At 56.4% G+C, this 19,144-nt stretch overlaps 1 protein-coding gene across 1 annotated transcript; it reads left to right on the forward strand.

Moving 5' to 3' along the window:
• The first annotated feature begins 580 nt into the window (after positions 1-580).
• CAPN11 (calpain 11) lies at positions 581-14,295 on the forward strand. The gene is made up of 22 exons (XM_064158818.1): positions 581-657; positions 3,547-3,829; positions 4,414-4,483; positions 6,337-6,455; positions 6,598-6,731; positions 6,908-7,076; positions 7,630-7,713; positions 7,800-7,885; positions 8,078-8,152; positions 8,549-8,709; positions 8,786-8,955; positions 9,179-9,190; positions 9,469-9,680; positions 9,777-9,816; positions 10,088-10,153; positions 10,494-10,551; positions 10,628-10,692; positions 11,808-11,876; positions 12,006-12,084; positions 12,491-12,607; positions 12,683-12,741; positions 12,970-14,295. Exons 2-22 carry the CDS (start codon positions 3,584-3,586, stop codon positions 12,994-12,996), a joined length of 2,118 nt encoding a protein of 705 aa, XP_064014888.1. The 5' UTR covers positions 581-657; positions 3,547-3,583; the 3' UTR covers positions 12,997-14,295.
• The last annotated feature ends 4,849 nt before the right edge of the window (positions 14,296-19,144 follow it).

Genomic DNA, 19,144 nt, shown 5'->3' on the forward strand with positions numbered 1-19,144 from the left:
CAATATTTGGTCTGTATATATTTAATGTCTTTTTATGGTTACTGTTTCATTAAAACTCTTCAGAGGCACTTTCTCCAGCCTGTAAGTCTCTCTTCTGTGCTTCCGTTCTCTTCCCCTCCTGAGACAGGAGATGACTTTTATTAAAGAGTATCTGTCCCTAGCTTCGTGGCTGGTCCAGCCTCGGCCTTTGTTTGACAGACGCCGGAGTGACTGCTACCAGCTGGGATCGCCATGCTCTCAGCCCTGGTACCAGGGCAACAAGCCCGGGGACAAGGCTCAGTGCAGAACTTCACCCACGTGAGCTGGGGTGCCAGCATCGTGGGGCAGTGCAGTGTCACCACTAAACCTTTTCCCAGGGGAAAGCTGCTTCCCCTTCTCGTCCCAGCCCCCTGTCCATGTGCACTGATCCTTCTGCGCGGAGTAAAGGCGGAAGGAATTCGGTGACGAAAACTGCGAGGGGGTGGCAGGAGTCAGGATAAACGTCCCCTCCCCAGCTGTGAACGGTCGCTGCGCCTTTAATTCCCCCTCCTACCGCCCTTCCAGGCGTTGGTAGCACATCCTGCCCGCCCAAACCCCACCTTCCCCGGGGCCGTGCCGAGCCGAGCCGGGCTGGGCTGGGCTGAAGCGGGCAGGGCGGCGGCGGTAACGGCAGCTTCCGTAAGTCCATCTTCTCCCTCCTCATCCCTATCGTCACCCTCATCTGACCCTCAGCATGAGGTTAGCACCGGGAAGCGGGGAGAGAGGGGCGAGGGAGGAGAGGGAAGGCTGCCAACAGACGAGCAGGGGTCCGCCGCGGCGTCCCCCGCCCGCTCGTCGGCGAAAGCTCCTCCCGGCTGCTTACCCAGGGTTCAGAGCTGCTCCAGGCTTTCCTGTCCCCCCCGCATCTCCTTTTTGTCTGACGAGATTTTTGTATTGGATAACACAATCATAGAGTATCCCAGAGGCGTCTCAATCAGGGCAGCAAGTAAAGTGGGTACCGCAGCGGCCCCAGGATGCGGTGCCAAGCTCCCGTCTAGTAGATGCAGGAACATACAAAGGAGGAAGTAGGAAATGAGGATCTTTATTGTCTGGAGGGCTGGGATGGGCCTGAGAGATGCTTGTGCAGTGTAGGACCCTAGGCTCCTTGCCTCGAGCTCACTACACGGCAGGATGCAGCATCTGGGCTCGGCCTGGTTGGTTTTAAGGAAGGGGGATCCCTCTTTGATCTCTAAGAGCAGCTGGAGAGCTAGAGGTCTGCAGAGCTGGGGTTTTTTTTGGCAGGTCTTCAGCAGTGATGCTGTCATGAGGCTTTTTATTATGCACTATGGTGCATGAGGTATCAAGGACCCCGCAGGGACCTGCATATCTTTTTGCTCCCACCTGGGAGGGCTCAAAGGTGCCTCCGATACCTGAAAGCATCATATCGTGGCTGGATGTTGCCTGATGTGGAAAGCTGCCCGGGAGGCTTGACCAGTCTCTACACACCCATTCCTTCCTTCCTTCCTTCCGTGGAAGATCTGCAGAGTCCATCAACATCAGCCTGAGGCAAGGTGTCAGCAGCCACCCCACTGCTTAAGGATCTTTACTGTTCCTGTCCCATGCTGGGGTCTCAAGTGCTTTCTCTCGCTTTGCGCTTGCGTGACAGCCATCTGTCACCAAGCACAACCTTCCTGAGTATTTTGAGCCACACAGCTAATAATAACTCACATGGTGCCTGTGTCTGGGTCGGAGGCAGCTTCCCGAGTCCGCAGCCATGTCCCGTGGCGGTAAGCAGGGTGGGAGAGGGTACAGGGAGCCTGGCAGGGGCTGCAGACAGGGCGAGTTCCCCAGACTTTGGCAGGCTGTGGGGTGAGTGCTGGGGTGGTGGCAAGGCAGGAGCTGCAGGCTGTCGTATTTGGGATTCCTACTCTCACGGAGCCCCCCCTGGCCTCCAGGCATTGGCTTGGACCAGAGGAAACATGCTGCCAGCTCTGCAGTCCCCGAGTGCATCGATGATGGGAGAGGCTGCCTGGCTGGAGTTGGAGGGAGCAGAGGATAAAAAAAGGGCGGAGCTCTGTAGGTTTGTGGCCTTTGTAGAGAAGGGCTGGTACTGCCTTGGAGACGGATTGTAGGTTTATAGCATCGCAGGGCAGGCAGAGTGATATAGAGGGGATTTTCTTCCTGAAAAGCTTTTGGTTAGGGCAGCCCCTTGAGTTAGCTTTCAGGTTTATGCCCTTTGTACATGCCATGTGCTTGCAACCTTTTCACTATTGCCTGCCTTCCTTAGCTGTCACTGCACACCAGCACAAGGAGAGCTGCCTCTCCAGAACCAGGCTGCACCCTGCTTCCCTGGGACTAGGCACTGGGGAGGCAGCAGGGCAGCACTGGCATTCTAGCCCAATGCCCTGAGTGGGTTGCTGACTTCTGAAATATTTACCCACAGACTGCTCTGCTGCCTTGCATGGACAAAGACTGTCAGTATTTAGCATCAGGCCTGCCAAGCAGGAGCTGAGATTGATAAGTGGGGCAGAGTAAGCTGCAAATACTCGATGGGCCCATGGCCGTAGCTCCTGCCCCGTGGCCGTGCTGCAGGTGACCCTGCTGGCATGGGGAGTTAAGCCCCAGAGCCCCTCGCCGCCGGGCTGCTGCGGTCGCTGTGAGCACCGCTTCCTGGCACTGGTGCCTGAGCAGGGCGGGGAGCTGAGGCTTGTCCTGCCGCAGCGCTGCTGCGGGGCTGGGCTGCAGGGCCCAGCATGCCTGGCAGCAGTGTCGTGCTAGTTCGGAGTGCCCGCCGGGGAGCTGCCGGTTAAACCCGCGGAAGAGAGGCCAGGGCAGCGGCGGTCCCTTGGTGCCAGGGTGCAACGCTGCACCCCACATGCCCTCTCCGGTGCCTCCTCGAAGGCGGCTCCGCTGGCCGCGGCGAGGCTCGAGTCACCCTGCGTGTGAGCGCTAGGAACGGCCGTCCCGCCCCGTCCTGCCCCCTCGCTTCCCCCGTGCCCTGCCGGCCCGCAGGCAGCGCCGCCGCGCCGCGCCACGCCGCTCCCTGCCCGGCCCCACTGACTCAGGGCTCAGGCAGCCGCGGGACGGCCGCTGACGCCCTCCGCGCTGCGACGGGCGAGGAGGAGCCAGGACCACGGAAGGTCCCAGAAGGAGGAGAGGCGGCCGGGGGCGGAAGGGGGCGGAAAGCGCCTGCTTGTCCCCAGGGCTGTTCAGAGCCGGGCGGGAGAGCTGCGGTCTGGCCGCACACAGCCTGCCCCCTTCCAGCTGTCCCCCAAGCCGCTCTGCGCCTTCAGTGTCTCCTAAAGACAGCCGGGCTGGAGACCATGGACTCAGAGCGGGGCTGCTGCCCGAGGTGGAGGTTAGGGTAGGTGTTCCTGGTGCATGGGCGCACACTTGGGGCTGCTCTCTGTGCCAGCTGCACTTGCTGCCCCTGGCGCAGCGCTGAGGGATAAAGTTCCTGCTGTGGAGGTGGTGAGGAATTGGGGATCTGGCCTCTGAGTCTGCATTGTGTGAAATGGCCGATGTCCCCAGCAGGGCACGCAGGTGCCAGGCCTTGTCTCACGCGTGGCCGTGTCTGTTTTGTTGCAGGGAGCAGAGCTGGAGGTAGCACTGCCGGTGCCCAGCCATGATGCCCTTTGGTGGGATGGCTGCCCGTCTGCAGAGAGACCGCCTGAGAGCTGAGGGGGTTGGCCAACACAACAACGCCATCAAGTACCTCGGTCAGGACTATGAGGCCCTCAAACAGGAGTGCATTGAGAGTGGCACTCTGTTTAGGGACCCCCAGTTCCCCGCTGGACCCTCTGCCCTTGGATTCAAGGAACTGGGGCCACACTCCAGCAAGACACGGGGGGTGGAGTGGAAGCGTCCATCAGTAAGTGCTAGGCCTGGTTCTCCATGGGCTGACATCCCCACCTTGCAATGTCTGCACTGTTTTGGTTAGTCAGCTACAGCCTGTCCCTGTTCTGCTTATCTCAGTGCTCAAAGTCTCTCAAGTGCCTCATAGCCCTCTTTCCCAAGGGTCTAGAGCAATGCTTCATGACTGTCTGCTCAAAAAAAGGATTGTGTCTATCAGACCCTGCTCCTTCTGGGCAGCAGATCATGCACTTAAAAGTGGGTGGGCTATGCAACTGCTTCTAGGCATGGTGGCATGGATGTGTCACCCCTGGTCACTGGAGCATTTGCACCTCAGAGCCTTGAGGCCATGAGTGCAAGGGCATGCACAGTCTGTCTAGATGTGTCCTGCTACGGCTACAACAGCAGACCATGCCTTGTCTTACTATTACGGTCTTAAGGTTGCAATCAAGCAGATTTCCCTGGCAGAGGGGAGGTGTGGTGCATCTCTCAGGCACCACCTATCTTCCCTCCAAGTCAGAGCTGCAAAGGATGCCATCACCCTAGAAGATTAGGCCACGCTGAGATCTAGCACCAGCATCTAATTCTCTTCTCCTCCTGCAGGAATTAGTGGATGATCCTCAGTTCATTGTTGGCGGTGCAACCCGAACAGACATCTGTCAGGGGGCTCTGGGTGAGTGCTGGAACTCTGTCCCTGGACCTTGGTCTGGAAAGCAGTTGCTGGAGAAGGCTAGCAGAGCTGGAGAAGAGATGTTTGTGTAAGCTTGAGGGTGGACCAGTTTCACATCACCTTTCCCCCTGTGCAGTGCACCGTCGTGCCAGACTCTGCACAGCTTCTCTGTATCAAAGGCTCCCTTCCCATTTAGTGAGGTGAAAACTGGAGAGCAGGGGACCCCTGTGCATCCTGGTTAAGGCTTCATGAAAATGGCTTGATACATGCCCAGCTTGGCCATGGTGATCAGGGGTAGTGTCAGATGGATCCATGTCAGGTACATGTCAACAGCAATGCCAAGAGCTGCTCCAGGCAGCTCCCTGCTTTGGTAAATGGTGAGGGATGGCAGCTGGATGACAGTAACATAAAATGAAGCCAGGATATGCTGGTCCTGACAAAGTGCTTGTGAAGTAACATGGATTGGCAGGAGGGAATTACAAGGAGAGTTAGCAGAGTACAAGTGGTGATCTGTCATTTCTCCAGAACCACATCTAGGTACCCCCAAGAGTACTAACTGATCCAAATGGAATCGGGCACTTGCTTGGGAGTGTCCTGTACTTCAGCACACGTGGCATGCTGGTTTCAGGGCTGACCATATTTAGTGCATCCAGTAATTAGAACACAATCTGAGGTGGCAATGGGAGCATGTAACAGCCCAGAGCATTGTGTTCATCTGGTTATTAAAAAGTCTGAAATGATGTTTTGGCAAACCACATCCCGTATGGGTTATCCAGGCTCAAGGCTAAGGTGTGACAGGCTTCAAAGGCAAAAGAGAAAGGGGAACCAAGGGAAAGAATTTAAAGCACAGTGGTGGCCTGGAGCAGCGCTTGTGGTTAAGAGCACTTGGAAGGAAAAGTGCGGTGGCGCTGCTCACAATTTGAGAAGCTGTGGCAGCAGCGTTAAACCTCTCACTTGCTAGAATGTTTGGCTTCTTAGTGCAAAGTGTAGTTCTGCTGCAGAGCTCACCAAGATGCAGAGAGCAGGCATACAAAGGAGTCCCAGGTCTAGATAAATGGCTGCAGGAGGGAGCTGTTGGTGGTGACTGTGTGTGGTGGTCTGGGTACAGGTTCCAAGCCAGGATCCTTGAGTGAATACTTCTCTACAAGGCTGAATGAATGAGCCTGGCTCTCTGAGCTCCTTTTGTCTGCTGTTTTCTCCATGTGCTTTTTGATCTGAGGAGCCCAAAATGTTTGCAAGGAAAGCACTTTGCAGGCTCCTACACATTTACTGCCTACCCCTCTCTAGCTAGGTGTTATGTGTTTAAGAAGCATAGAGGTTGTTAAGTCCTCCAGAAGTAGCAGAGAGTACAAGGGGTGGCCACTGGAAAGGGTAATCTTTGTTACTCCCTTCCCATCAGCCTGCACCTCTGTATAAAGGGACATCAGTGCCTGTTCTGCCCTTTTCTCCCTCTCTCTGGTCCCAGCTCTCCTGCAGTGTGGGGGAGGTTTGCAGCCTTCTGCAGCCTTGGCAAAGCTAACTTTTGCTGTGCGACTCAGGCCTGGTATGGGGGGGAAACAGGGAGGCATGGAAGGGGGGTGTTGAGGCCTGGTGTTTGGCCTGGCTGGGGGAGGGTTCTGGAAGGCTCTGGCCTGGTGAGGTTTGTGGAAGGGCCCAGGTTGGAGGAGCAGGCCGAGGGTGCAGGTGAGCTGTGTGCTCCGCACTGCGGCGCGCCTGTCAGCAGTGCTTCCATTTAGCTCCCAGTCCTCTGTGCAGCGTTTCCATTCTGCTCCTTTGGGAAGGGCTGGAGTAGCTTCTGTCCCCACTAGCGTCCTCACTAGGAGGGGGGAGGGTGCTTACACTGCCTTCCTTTCCAGGTGACTGCTGGCTGCTAGCTGCCATCGGCTCTCTCACCCTCAATGAGGAGCTCCTGCATCGTGTGGTGCCCCATGGGCAGAGCTTCCAGGAGGACTATGCTGGCATCTTCCACTTTCAGGTGTGCTGGGAGCTCCTGGCCCTCCACAGATGGTCGGTTGGTGGTGGGAGGGTGGGTAGGGGGTTGAAGGCATCCCTCTGGGATAGGGATTTGCAAGTCGTGTGATGCTCTGCGCTCACCTGACTCTGTCCTGACCCCACAGATCTGGCAGTTTGGAGAGTGGGTGGATGTGGTGGTGGATGACCAGCTGCCCACCAAAGACGGGGAGCTTCTCTTTGTGCACTCAGCAGAGTGCACTGAGTTCTGGAGTGCTCTGCTGGAGAAGGCCTATGCCAAGTGGGTACTGTCTTGATGGGCATGTGGGTGGGGGATGGGACAAGGCATCTCACTGTGCAGGGCAGAGCGGGGAGGGTCTTTTCTGTCCCTGGCCCTGCTTGTGCTGTATGTCTGGGGAGCAGCAGTGTGCTGCGTCCTTGTCACCTCGTGTACCCTTCTTGCTGTCTGGCACTCAGGCTGAATGGCTGCTACGAGGCACTTTCAGGGGGCAGTACCACCGAGGGCTTTGAAGACTTCACTGGTGGGGTGGCAGAGATGTACGACCTGAAGCGGCCACCACGCAACATGGGCCACATCATCCGCAAGGCTCTGGAGAGGGGGTCCCTGCTGGGCTGCTCCATTGATGTAAGTGGTGTACTGAGATGAGCCACAGATTATGGCCCAGTGGTGGCCAAAGTAAGGCCTTGCAGCACCAGACTAGATCAGCAGTCCCCTTGCTGGGATACCAGATGGGAGGTTGTTCCTTTCTCTTCTTAGCAAAGCACGCTTTCTAGAGCCAGTATGGTGGCCCTGGTGCACAGCTCATGGGACTGCAGCCCAGCTGCTGTGAATGGTATCCTTGGGATGGAGCAGGAATGTCCATCCCAAGCATGGGCTGTTGATCAAGGGTCTGTCTATAGCTCTGGCCTTGTTTTGTGTCAGCATCAAAGGATTATCTGGAGCAGGGTTCTCTCATGAGCTCCTTCTCTCGCTTTCAGAAGTTTAGGTGGTTCCTTGGTTTAGATGGATCTTCAGGATTTTCTGGCTGGGAAATTGTCTTTACATTGTGCTCAGCCAGCAGCCTTTTAGCAGAGGGTGCTGGTATCTGCTGCTTCTCTTGGCTGGAGCAGTACAAAGCAAGGGAAATTCTCCATGTGAACTTAGTCATATTCCTGTGAGCTTTGTCCATGTCACTCAGATCACAAGTGCCTTTGATATGGAAGCAGTGACCTTCAAGAAGCTGGTGAAGGGCCATGCCTATTCTGTCACAGCCTTCAGAGAGGTGAGTTTGCTGTGTGAGATTTTAATAACAATAAAATAGCCTGGTCAGTGGCATGGGTTAAACCTCTTGTATCTGGTGACTGGCAGGTGAACTACCGGGGCCAGCAGGAACAACTCATCCGAATCAGGAACCCCTGGGGTCAGGTGGAGTGGACTGGCGCCTGGAGTGACGGGTGAGTTGGACAGCTGTGGCTTCGGTCTCACCACTGGCAGGCCAGCAGTGGAGTGCATGGCACCACTGAGGGAAGTTTGCTGCACGCAGTGCCCTTCCTGTCGGGAAGGGGAGCAGCTGAGGGCCAGCTCTGAACTGCTCTGAATTCACTTTGAGTAGTTCTCATCTAATTACCTCTCTCCTGCTACTCCAGATCTTCTGAGTGGAACAACATTGATCCTAGTGACAGGGAAGAGCTCCAGCTGAAGATGGAGGACGGAGAGTTCTGGTGAGTGCCAGAGCAAAGTGGGGGTTCTGTTTCAGCATCCAGCCTGGGAAGAAGCACAGGCACTGAGAAGAGATCTCAAAGTCCTGCTTCACCTGAAACGCGTGGCCTGGCTTTATGAGCTGGGCTTCCAGCACCGGCAAGCCTGCTAGTGTTTTCTCATCTGACCGAGTTAATGATTTTCCTCCCTTCAGGGAAACTGAGCCCAACTGAATGTTAAATAAGCTTCTAGGGAGAGCAAACATTTCTTCTTCCCCAAACCCAGCAGTGGGCTTTAAGTGAGCTGTAGCTGCTCAGGGTAAAAGCCCCTGTTGTCACTTAATTCTCCCAAACCGCTGGCTGGTTGCGCTCTGCTCCCTGAGCAGTGCCCTGGCCTCAGCCCCTGCCTGCCTCCCACAGGATGTCTTTCCGGGACTTCATGAGGGAGTTCTCCAGGCTGGAGATCTGCAATCTGACCCCTGATGCCCTCACCAAGGATGAGCTCAGTAGATGGCACACACAAGTGTTCGAGGGCACATGGCGCCGGGGAAGCACTGCTGGGGGCTGCAGGAATCACCCAGGTACTTTTCCTCTCCACGTCTCCACTGTTGGCAGTGTGACTGACCCAGGTGTCTCATCTACAAATCTTCCTCGCAGCCACGTTCTGGATCAACCCCCAGTTTAAGATCAAGTTGCTGGAAGAGGATGATGACCCCGGTGACGATGAGGTGGCCTGCAGCTTCCTGGTGGCTCTGATGCAGAAGCACCGGCGGCGGGAGCGGCGGGTTGGGGGTGACATGCACACCATCGGCTTTGCTGTCTACGAGGTAACTCTTGCCTGCCCCAGTGATGGTTGCTTGGGAACAAGCTCAGCCCTGCCAGTCTCACCTTGACCTGACACCCCAGTCCTCAAGGAAACCTTTCCCACCTGCTTTGGCCAGTCTGTGGGTTAAGGTCCCACACATCCTATGCTCGCTGCAGTTGTAAGGGATGGGGACAGGTATTGGGATTCTGATTTTTATTGGGTTTTAATTTTTCTCCTCCCTGCAGGTTCCTGAGGAGGTATGTCCTGAGTGAGCCACCAGAGCCTACCCCTTCTTGGAGGGGAGCACAAGAGTGAGCAGGAATGGGTTAACACACATGCATGGACATGTGCACGAAGTGGCACAGTAACTCCCACTGTGCTATGGTGTTAATAGATGCTGGGCACCCCCATGAGAGAGGGATGGCTCCTGCTGGGATGGGCAGGGATGTCCCTTCTGGCAGAGCTGGCTTTGGTGCCACTGCTCCTTGTGGGTCCCCCCTGTTGCTGTGGTCCACAAGCATGTGCACTCTCACAGGCCCAGGGCAGCCAGAACGTGCACTTGAAGAAGGACTTCTTCCTGCGAAACCAGTCGCGGGCACGGTCTGAGACCTTCATCAACCTGCGGGAGGTGAGCAACCAGATCCGGCTGCCCCCTGGCGAGTACATCATTGTGCCCTCCACCTTTGAGCCGCACAAGGAGGCCGACTTTGTCCTGCGGGTCTTCACTGAGAAGCAGTCAGACACAGCGTGAGTCCTTTGCCTGGCCAGGGAGCACTTCCCTGTCACAAGCGCCCTGCTAAGTGGGGACCCCACTCATTGCTTTGGTTTCCTTTCTGCCTCCAGGGAGCTGGATGAGGAGATCTCAGCAGATCTGGCAGATGAGGTAGGAGCTGCTGCTTTGGTTCTTTTGGTGCTGAGGCTCTGGGACTTGGCAGGGGGAGCTGCAGGCAGTGGGGTGGTTGCCAGGGTTTGAGATGTCATTGTAATGACTGAAGAGGGGTTGGCAGGGTTGAGGAGATTGGGATGCGGGAATTAACAAAGGTGAGAAGAACAAAGAAGAACTTCCCTTCCAGTTTGGGTTTGCTGAGTCTGGAGATCAGGGCAGAGCCCAGGTTTGACTACTGACATCTTGTTTCTGGCCTGTGTCACCCCAGGAGCAAATAACTGAGGATGACATAGAGGACGGCTTCAAGAATATGTTCCAGCAGCTGGCAGGGGAGGTGGGTATGGCTGTGCCAAGCTCTGGGGGGGTCTCCTGGCCTGGAAAGGGGATGGGATCCCTGCCCTTAAGAATTGCAGCCCACTCCATGTTCATTCAGTCCCATCCTGCAGTCAGATCCATCTCAGCTCAGCCCAGCTGTCCCCAGGGCTGGTGCAATAGGAGCAGATTTGGGGAAGGGGCATTCAGTTGTGGCCCACACTCTTCTGGTGATGCAGGAAACACAATGGCACCCTGGTGTTTTGTGACTAAGGCAGAGATGTTTAGGCAGGAGCAAGGGAATGCTCACAAGTAGGGTGGAGAGCAGGCATCGGGTACTGCTAACTTTGCTCCTGCTGCAGGACATGGAAATCAGCGTCTTTGAGCTCCGGACTATTCTGAACAGAGTCATTGCTAGACGTAAGTGCTGCCCTTCCCCATCCCTTGCTGCCTGCAGCCCAGGGTTTTGATGCATGTGCTCAACTTTCTCCTTCAGACAAAGATCTGAAGACAGATGGGTTCAGCCTGGACTCCTGCCGCAACATGGTCAACCTAATGGATGTATCCTGTTGGTACTGCAGGCCAGGGACCAGCTTCCCTGGTGCTCAGCCTGCCAGCAGCAGGACTTATTCGGTGGGAACTGAGGCTTGGCTCCCTAGCCCTCCTGAGGCTGTTCAGCCAGGGGCAGGAAGGAGGAAAAAGGTCCTCGTGGCTTCAGGCCCACCTGCCCCACACCCCTGGGCTTTAGCAGCAGGTTGTTTCACAGAAAACACAGAAACATCCAGGCTGGCAAAGACCCTCAGTATCACCAAGCCCAACCTAGAACCCTACTTTGTAAGATTCACCTTAAACCATAGCCCTAAGCTCCGTATCCAAACGTCCCTTGAACACATCCAGGGTGGGTGACTCAACCACCTCCCTGGGCAGCTCATTCCAGTCCCTGACCACTCTCTTCATGAAAAACTTTTTCCTAATAGTCAATCTAAACCTCCCCAGCGTCCGCTTGAGGCTTGCTCTGTCTCCAACTACCTGTAAGAAGAGACCATAACCAGCCTCACCACAATGTCCCTTCAGGTAGTTGTAGCCTTCTTTTTGTAAAGGGCCATCGGTTCCTATGCTTGTTTTGGGCCCTGGCTCAGCCATGAGAAGCCCAGCCCCATTCACACCTTCAGCCATCCCTTCCAGAAGGAAGCTGCCTGTGCTTCCCTTCCCTGCAGTCACTCCAGCCCGACATGCTGTGATTCCACCCAGCCTTTGAGGCATGTGAAGTGACAGGAGCCATGGCTTATGTTCCTGCTTGCATAAGGACATGCAGCTGAGGGGGTCAGGCAAGGGCAGAGCAGCTCCAAGCCGTTCCCTAGCCAGGCGTGGAAGCATCCTCTTCTGCTGCAGGCCAGCCCAGTTTTCCTCCAAGGACACCACAGTGAAAGTGCTTCCTGGAGGAGCGTGGCAGCTGCTCCCAGGGGTGGCTCAGCAGTTAATTTAAGTGGTGTACTGTCTCTGCTGGCTTGCAGGCTCTGATCTGCAAGAGAGAGGGGAAGTTGAAGTTGCGGGGGAGTAGTGAGCAGGCCAAGTGTGGCCAAGCTTTTCTCACCCCAGGAGTCTGGGATCTGATGTCTTTGCCTTTACACCACACCATTTGTTGGCTGCTTTCTCCTTGACCCTCTACTCTCCAGAAAGATGGCAGTGCCCGCCTTGGGCTGGTGGAGTTCCAGATCCTGTGGAACAAGATCCGGAACTGGCTGGTGAGGAGGAGCAGGGGAGAGTGGCACACTGCTTGAGGACAGCACCCCTCCTGAGGGAGAAGGGTGAGGGGACAGGCAGGCTGGAAGCCACAGGAGAGCCTGCCCTTCACCCTCTCCACGTTTTTGCAGACGATCTTCCGCCAGCACGACCTGGATAAGTCGGGCACCATGAGCTCCTACGAGATGCGCCTGGCTCTAGAGGCAGCTGGTAGGGCTGGAGAGGATGGAGCTGGGGAGGGGGTTCCTGCTGTCAGAGCCCTGTACCAAGTAGCTGGAGAAAAGTGAAACCAGCCTACATTAAGACACTTGGAGCCAATGTGGTAGTGAGATGTGGCCTATGTTTGTGCTGGACTCTCTCCATCCTAGCTGAGCCAGCTGCTGGAGCCTCAGAGTTAGGGATATATGCAATGTGTTCTCTGAGCTGCAGGATCCCACACTGCCAGAGCAGAGGTGGATCCGAGATAACTAATCACATGGCTCCAGGGAGAGCTTATGCTCTTCCTGATGAGGCTGGACATGGTGTCCTTGCTTGGGTGGGTTGGTGGTTCCTTCAGGCAGAGGCATGACCCTCCTCTTCTGCCTCCCTGGAGTGCTGAGTGCTCTCTGCCTTGCAGGTTTCAAGCTGAACAACAAGCTGCAGCAAGTCGTGGTGGCCCGCTACGCAGATGCAGACATGGGTGTGGACTTCGACAACTTTGTCTGCTGCCTTGTGAAGCTGGAGGCCATGTTCAGTGAGTGGTGGCTCTGGGGCAGGGAGGGCAGGGACAGGGGGACACACTGCGCATGTTGTTTGCACTCCCTTGCAGGGTTCTTCTACAGCATGGACCCTGAAGGCACTGGCACTGCTGTCATGAACCTCTCTGAGGTAAGATCTCAGCCCAGTGGGAGGGACACGGGGACAATGCATTAGGAGGAGCAGGGCACTTGGGGTGAATGGTGGGAAGCCCTCCAGGCCCTTAGGTATGGAAAGAACACCTAAAAGATCGAGAAGAGGAAGCAGGATTGCTGCTGTTTCTTGGAGGGCTGTCAAAGTTGACACAAGGGGGTGTCAAAAACGCAGCAGTCCCTGCTCATCCCTTCTTCTCCTTCACAGTGGCTGCTGCTAACAATGTGCGGCTAGGAGCCATGACAGATCTGCTGTGGCTGAGACAACCCAGCTGGGCCAGGCCCCTCCAAGTGCCTCCCCTTGGATCTGTGGTCACAGGATACTCTTCCCTCCTTACTTCATCACATGCTGAGCCACCAGCCCTGCCTCCCAGCAAGCCTCACACCGCCCTCTCTGGTGTACCAGGGGCCAAGGCAGGCAGGGGTTACTCTTCTCCTTTTCTGAGCTGGGCTTCTTTTCACTTCCACCCCTTCTCTCTCCCCACTCCAGAAGAGGAGGAGGGCAAGCAGCATGGGCTGCCTGTGCATCCCTACATTGAACTTGGCAGGAGTGAAGGACTGGGCTGGGAGCTGGATGTGTAGCAGAGAGAGGAAGGAGCTGCAGGGGGAGAGAGGAGGTACCCATATCACTTGCTCCAGTGCTGTCCCATCCCTGCCAGAACATGTTGCCTATTTCTGCACGTGCCTGGGAGCATCAGCACATACTGCATTGCTCAGGCAGAGGCAGCAGGTTCCTGGGGAGTCAGAATGGCCCACTTGGAGAGAGGAAAGGCCATACAGCTGCTCTCGAAGCCCTTGCACTGTACTCAGCACCACTAAGCACGACCAAAGTGTAGAGCCCACTTGTTCTTTCTGCGTGGCCTTCAACACATCCCTCCTGCCTTTATGCCCCTGCCTTTGCCCCACTACTGGGTGAAGCCCTGCAACTTAAGCACTGAATGTTTGGGGGCTCCCCTGCCTTGTGAACATGTGACATCCTTCAGTGCAGCAGAAGCTCTACTCTTCCATGTGGCACAGCAATGCCACCACTGTCATAGTGGCTTGGTGTACCCTCCCATCCTTGGGAGCTCCTGGGGCATCCACTGCCCCCGCCTATGGCCCACAGCAGGGATGGGAGGGGGCCAGTATCCAAGAAGTGATGCCTTCTCCTAGAGAGGGAGGGGTAGGTGGTTTTAGGGGGTGTTCTGCACATGGTTGGGAGTTCTTCCCTGTTTCCCTCACCCTACACTGCACTATCCTTTTCCTTCGGGCTCCTCGCCTAGTGCAGACAGGCTTCAGCGCCAGTGCTTCTCTGTGCTTCTGTGCTCCCTTCACCACCACCTGTGGGAACAGGGATGCTCCAGCTTGGTGGTGGCAACAACCCATTCCTCGCCCTGTAGAAGCAGGTTGGCAGGCAGTTAGTTTCCCCCAGGCCCCTGCCATCGCTGGAGGGCACACCTGCAGCAATAACCACTGCTGCCTGCCTGGCAGCTCGGCTTCCTCACCCTCCGCTTTCCTCACTGTGCACTCGGGGAATAAACTGAGATCTGTTGGACCTGTGGTCTGGGCAATCACTTGGTGTTTGTGCCCTTCTCTCCATGGCTCGGGCTGGGGGAATGGGATATGAGCCAAGCTGAGGCATGCTGCTTGCCCAGTCTGAGCCACAGGAAGAGCAGCACCAGGTACAGGTCCATGCGTCCTAGAATTTTACAAAGGTCACCTCTCTTGAAGTGGGTCTTCATGCCAACACACAGATGTGTTACACCTCGCATGGTAAGAGAGCAAGGCCTTGAGAGCAAGTAGTGTGATGTTAGCAGGGCTGTTTGGTGATCCCAGTGATTCTCTGTAGTGAAGAAAATGCCAATGCTTGCTTCATGGTGTTGGAGGAAAGAGAACTGTTAGTGCTGGTCTGGCACGGGACCCAAGGCAGCTTCACTCCATCCTGTGCCCCAGGAATTGGAGTGCATCCATATGCCTGCTTAGCTAGGGCAGCCCTGGGTCTGGCCACAGCATCCCAAAGGACTCCCCAGGGCACTGCCATTTGCCTCTGCTCTGCAGACATCTAGAGGAGTTTAAACTGGCTATCCCCTTGCCTTGCCAGTGGCCTGGCAGCAGCTGAAGACAGCCAGTGAGGCTGGGTTTGGCCTGATAAACTTTGCTCTGGGGTAGGTTCACACTGGTCGCAGTTTGCTGCCCTGAGTGGCCTCCTGCCAAGGTGCCTCTGCTGACTGCAGAGCCAAGGCCTGCCTTTACAGAAAAGTTTCATCTTAGGGAGGCTGGGGGCAGGAAAATAGGTCTGCCTGGATAGGATGGAGTTAACCATGGGGCAGGTGGGAGTGGAGGGCAGCCTGGAGCTCTGGAGCCTAGGAAAGGGACCACAGGAGGTATGTGACCCTGGGCAGGGGCTGCGGGAGGTCAGGGTTCTCCCTGTTTCCTTTGTGGTCATGCAAGTTACAGCTGGAGGCCAAAGGCTTCCAGGAAAACAAGCAGAGAGCCAGGTAGTGACTACATGGCTCACAGCAGGGCTTGCCTGTCACTGTGTGCATCCTGCCCCTTGCTGACACCCCTGAAGGACAGCACCAGCCCAGATGGCCCCAGGGGTGCTCAGCATTTGGAAGAGGAGTGCCCTAGGACAACTTAGCCCCTCTCAGCATCTCAGTATCCCTCATGGTAACATCCTTTGTGCCAGCCCAGCTCTGGGACCAATTTCCTCACAGTGGGGCTACACTCAGCTCTGGGGCAAGCTGACCTGTCTCAGAACATGGAGGGGAGCTGAGGTGCAATGGCAAGAGGGAGCAATCCCCAAGCCACCCCTCTGGAGGCTTGCCAGGGCCTCATGGAGGTGAGCTGTTAATACTCTTGGCTACCTATGAACTGAGCTACCTCCTGTGGAATGGGGTGTACCTTTAGGCTTGCCAGCTCAGGCTCCCCACTCCTTCCTACAGCCCCAAAGACCCTGGTAAACAAGGGCTCAGGTGGGGATGGGACACAGGATCAAGCTTGCAGAGCTGTCGTTGCTTCCCAGCTGTGAGGCCTCATCATGCACACACAGGCCTGATTGTAGGGCACACTGACAAGCTGGCTTGGGGATGACAGGTGCCCACAGCCTAGCCTTACCAGAAGCCCCCTGCCTTGCCCCAGGCACCAGCTGGCAGATCCCTTTCTCACTGGTCCCAGCTGCTGGCATGCCAGTATCACAGGGAGAGTAGCAGCTAAGGGGTCCCCAGCTGCCAGCTAATGCCACAAAGAGTAGCCTGTCTTGTTCCCCTCGTTGTAAAGGAGGAGGTCCAGAAGAGTCTTAAATACCAGCAAGAGGGACTGGAGGGCACATAGGACCAAAACTGCTCTTTGAATTCAGTTTGCCTTGCGATGGCATTAGTAAATGCCAGCCAGCTCCCACCTTTCCCACAGGTCCATACTGGGTGGACGTGCGTGAGATGGGCAGGCAGCATCTGTGAGTGCACAGCACCACTGCTCCTGCTCCCCCGTACCACAGTGTCCTCTTCTTCACTCCATCCCCTATGCTCTTGCCTCCTGCAGCCTGAAGCCACCTGCCCACCGTGGGTGTTCCCCCTCTCCCACCAGCTGCTGGTGTCCGTTCTCCAGGCATGGGGGAGGGAGGGCCAGGACTGCAGCCCATCCACACCTGGCCCCAACAGCTGCTCTGGCAGCTGGGCCCTGGCCCCATCTCCCCCTCCTCTGTGCTTCACTGTGCCCCAGGCCTGAAGCTGAAGGAATGTCAGTCCCATAGGCACAAGGAGCTTTTGTGTGAGCAGAACCAGCAGGTGGGGGGCTGTGGCTCAGCTCAGCATCCCCAGCCATGTCTGGGGAGAGCTCCAGCCAAGGGCACGTACATGGACAGCAGCTGCCACCAGCATGGCCTCGCAGCTTGCAGACAAGCTTGGAAGAGCTCCTGCTGCTGTAAGGGCCACCGCAGACAAAAGACCCCTCCCCATCCTCTTCGCCCTTCCGGCTCCAGCAGTCAGGCAGTGGAAGCATCCTGCAAACACCACTGGCCCAGAAAACAGTACCAACACCAGTGCAGAGTTGGCACCTACTTGGCCAGGCTTGGCATGAGTGCCGAGAGATGCCACAGGCTCAGCTACCGTGTAAGAGGAGTGGGAGGACTCGAGGGGGGCACAAGAGCACTGAGCAGCAGCTGCTGGCTTTGGCCTTTTTCACCAGCTGCTGTCCCAGTGCCAGCCGCAGGGAATGTGCACAGGCTGGGGCTTTCCAGCGCCTGGCCGCAGGATGTCAAACAAACTATTTATAGCACTTGCGTCCCTCCCCGGCAGGAGTGGTGCATTCCTCCTGTGAGGCCACGGGTGCTTAGGTGCCACTGCTGTGCCCAGCACCACCACTCTCTCAGGTCTCTGCCGGATGGGTAGGATCTCCTCCAAGAGAGGACTCTGGGCTGCCTTTCATGCCCCCGCCCCGCTCCCCTCAGCTGCCAGTGCCACGCCCGGCACAGGAACTGCAGCGAATCCTGCAGGCTTTGTGGCAGGGATGCCCGGAGGCTGCGCCCTCCTCCCAGCGCGCCAGCTCCCTCCTAGCCCTGGGCAGCTTCCACCACACAACAGCCACTTAACGTGGGCAGCTGCCGATGCTCGCTCTGTCTCTGGCACCTGCCTCCGAAGTGGCACAAGGGCCTTGCCCAGCCACAAAAGCAGACGTGCTGTCCTAGGAACAGACTGGGTGCTCCTGAAGCAGCGGCCAGAGATCTGGCCCACTCTCAAAGCCCACGCCAGCTTTGCCTGTGGGCTGGAGGTCACAGGGATGCTCAGAAGGACTTTCCCCGGCTGATAGGCAGCAGTAACCAACAAGGGTCATACCAGGAGGCAGAACAGCCGTATCCTGCCCAAAGCTGGAGGTCCGAGACGCCTGATCCTCCAGCCGTGCCTCCTCTGAGGTGGCATTCCAGAGTGTTGTCCTCTCCCAGAGATGCCCCGGCTCCAGCCCCCGGATCTGCCCAGAGGATGTGTGGCCCGTGAGCTCACCCGCAGCTCAGCAGCAAGGAGGAAGGGGCTGGGCTTTCGGCAAGCCGAATCCTGAAGAGTTTGGGACCGTAGGGAGGAGAGAACAAGAGGATAGCTCTGCGTAGTCCTGCCACCACCTTGAGGACAGACCCTGCAGCTCGGCTGCCTCAACCAAGGCTTTCCCATTGTCAGTGGTGCTCTGCAGGCTTCCTGGGATGCTGCACCCACCTTATGCTGACTGGGAGCGTATCCTGCCACTTGTTTGCTGCTGACTGACTACCTGAGCCACACAAGTGCTACAGAGGCGTATGCAGTCCCAGCTTGGCCTTGGGAAGTGTACCTCAGCCCTCCCTGGCAGTTTGACAGGGGATATGTGGTTGTGCAATCAGTGCAGTAACGCAAATGCACGACTGAAGGGAAGTGGCCCTGATACATACCCAGCAAAAAAAGGAGCAGCCACCTGGTGAGGGATTTTGCACTCCTTGGTGAAGAGAGATGGACAGGCAAGAAAGAGTTAAGAGGCAGAGCACTGACCTTGGCCCAGGGAACACTGAGGCACACAGCACTCCAGTGCCATGAGTTTTGGGTTTGCAAGTAGATACCGGAGGGATTTTGTTTCTTTTGAGGTGGTATTCTCTTCCCATCTCTGTGCCTGAAACACCAGAGGAGCAGAGTTAAGTCACTTCAGCTCCCTAGGCTTTTGCCCAGCTCTGAAAGGAGACTAAAACCCCTGACCTTTGGTAATGTGTGGCATTTTGGCACAGGCAACACTATGGATCCCGAGAGCTTGGCAAACAAGCCCTGCCCTGCTTTCCATCCATTGCTGAGATGTTGCAAGCACCTGGCTCTCACAGCAGGACAGCCCCTCCTGCCCTTACCTGTGCTTACTCCCTTGGAAAGAGCAGATCTCTGCAGAGGCTACACAGTGAAGTCCCTCTGTTCCCAAGGGACTTTTCCATCGCCTCCCTTGTGCATCTCTGCCACAAAATGCACAGATGCAATTCCCCCAGAAACATGCTGCAACACCTCTGCCGAAATGCCTGTGCACCTGGCCACCACCTCTTGCTCCCTGTGATTCCCCCAAGGGGTATGGTGGGATATGCAGTTCTCTTGGCTCAACCAGACCTTTTCTGAAGGACCAGTAAGACTCCCTGGGGAATAAGATCTCCACTTTTCTCCATCACTGCAGTCAGTATCACTGAACAGTGACACTACACTTTTCATCCCCGGCCATTGAGGTGGGACACTGCAAGAGCCCTCTGCAGAGGGAGAGGCTATTCCCACTGGGTCTGTACTGCTGGGAAAATTGAGGTACTAAATGAGGCAACAACTTCTCCAGGGTTGAACACAACACAGCAGACCCAGGAGTCTCAAGAGCAGGCCAGACACTGCCTTCCTGATAAAAGGGGGAAAGCTCCTTCCCAGGGA

Source organism: Pogoniulus pusillus, chromosome 18 (genome assembly GCF_015220805.1).
Source record: "Pogoniulus pusillus isolate bPogPus1 chromosome 18, bPogPus1.pri, whole genome shotgun sequence".
NCBI lineage: Eukaryota > Metazoa > Chordata > Aves > Piciformes > Lybiidae > Pogoniulus > Pogoniulus pusillus.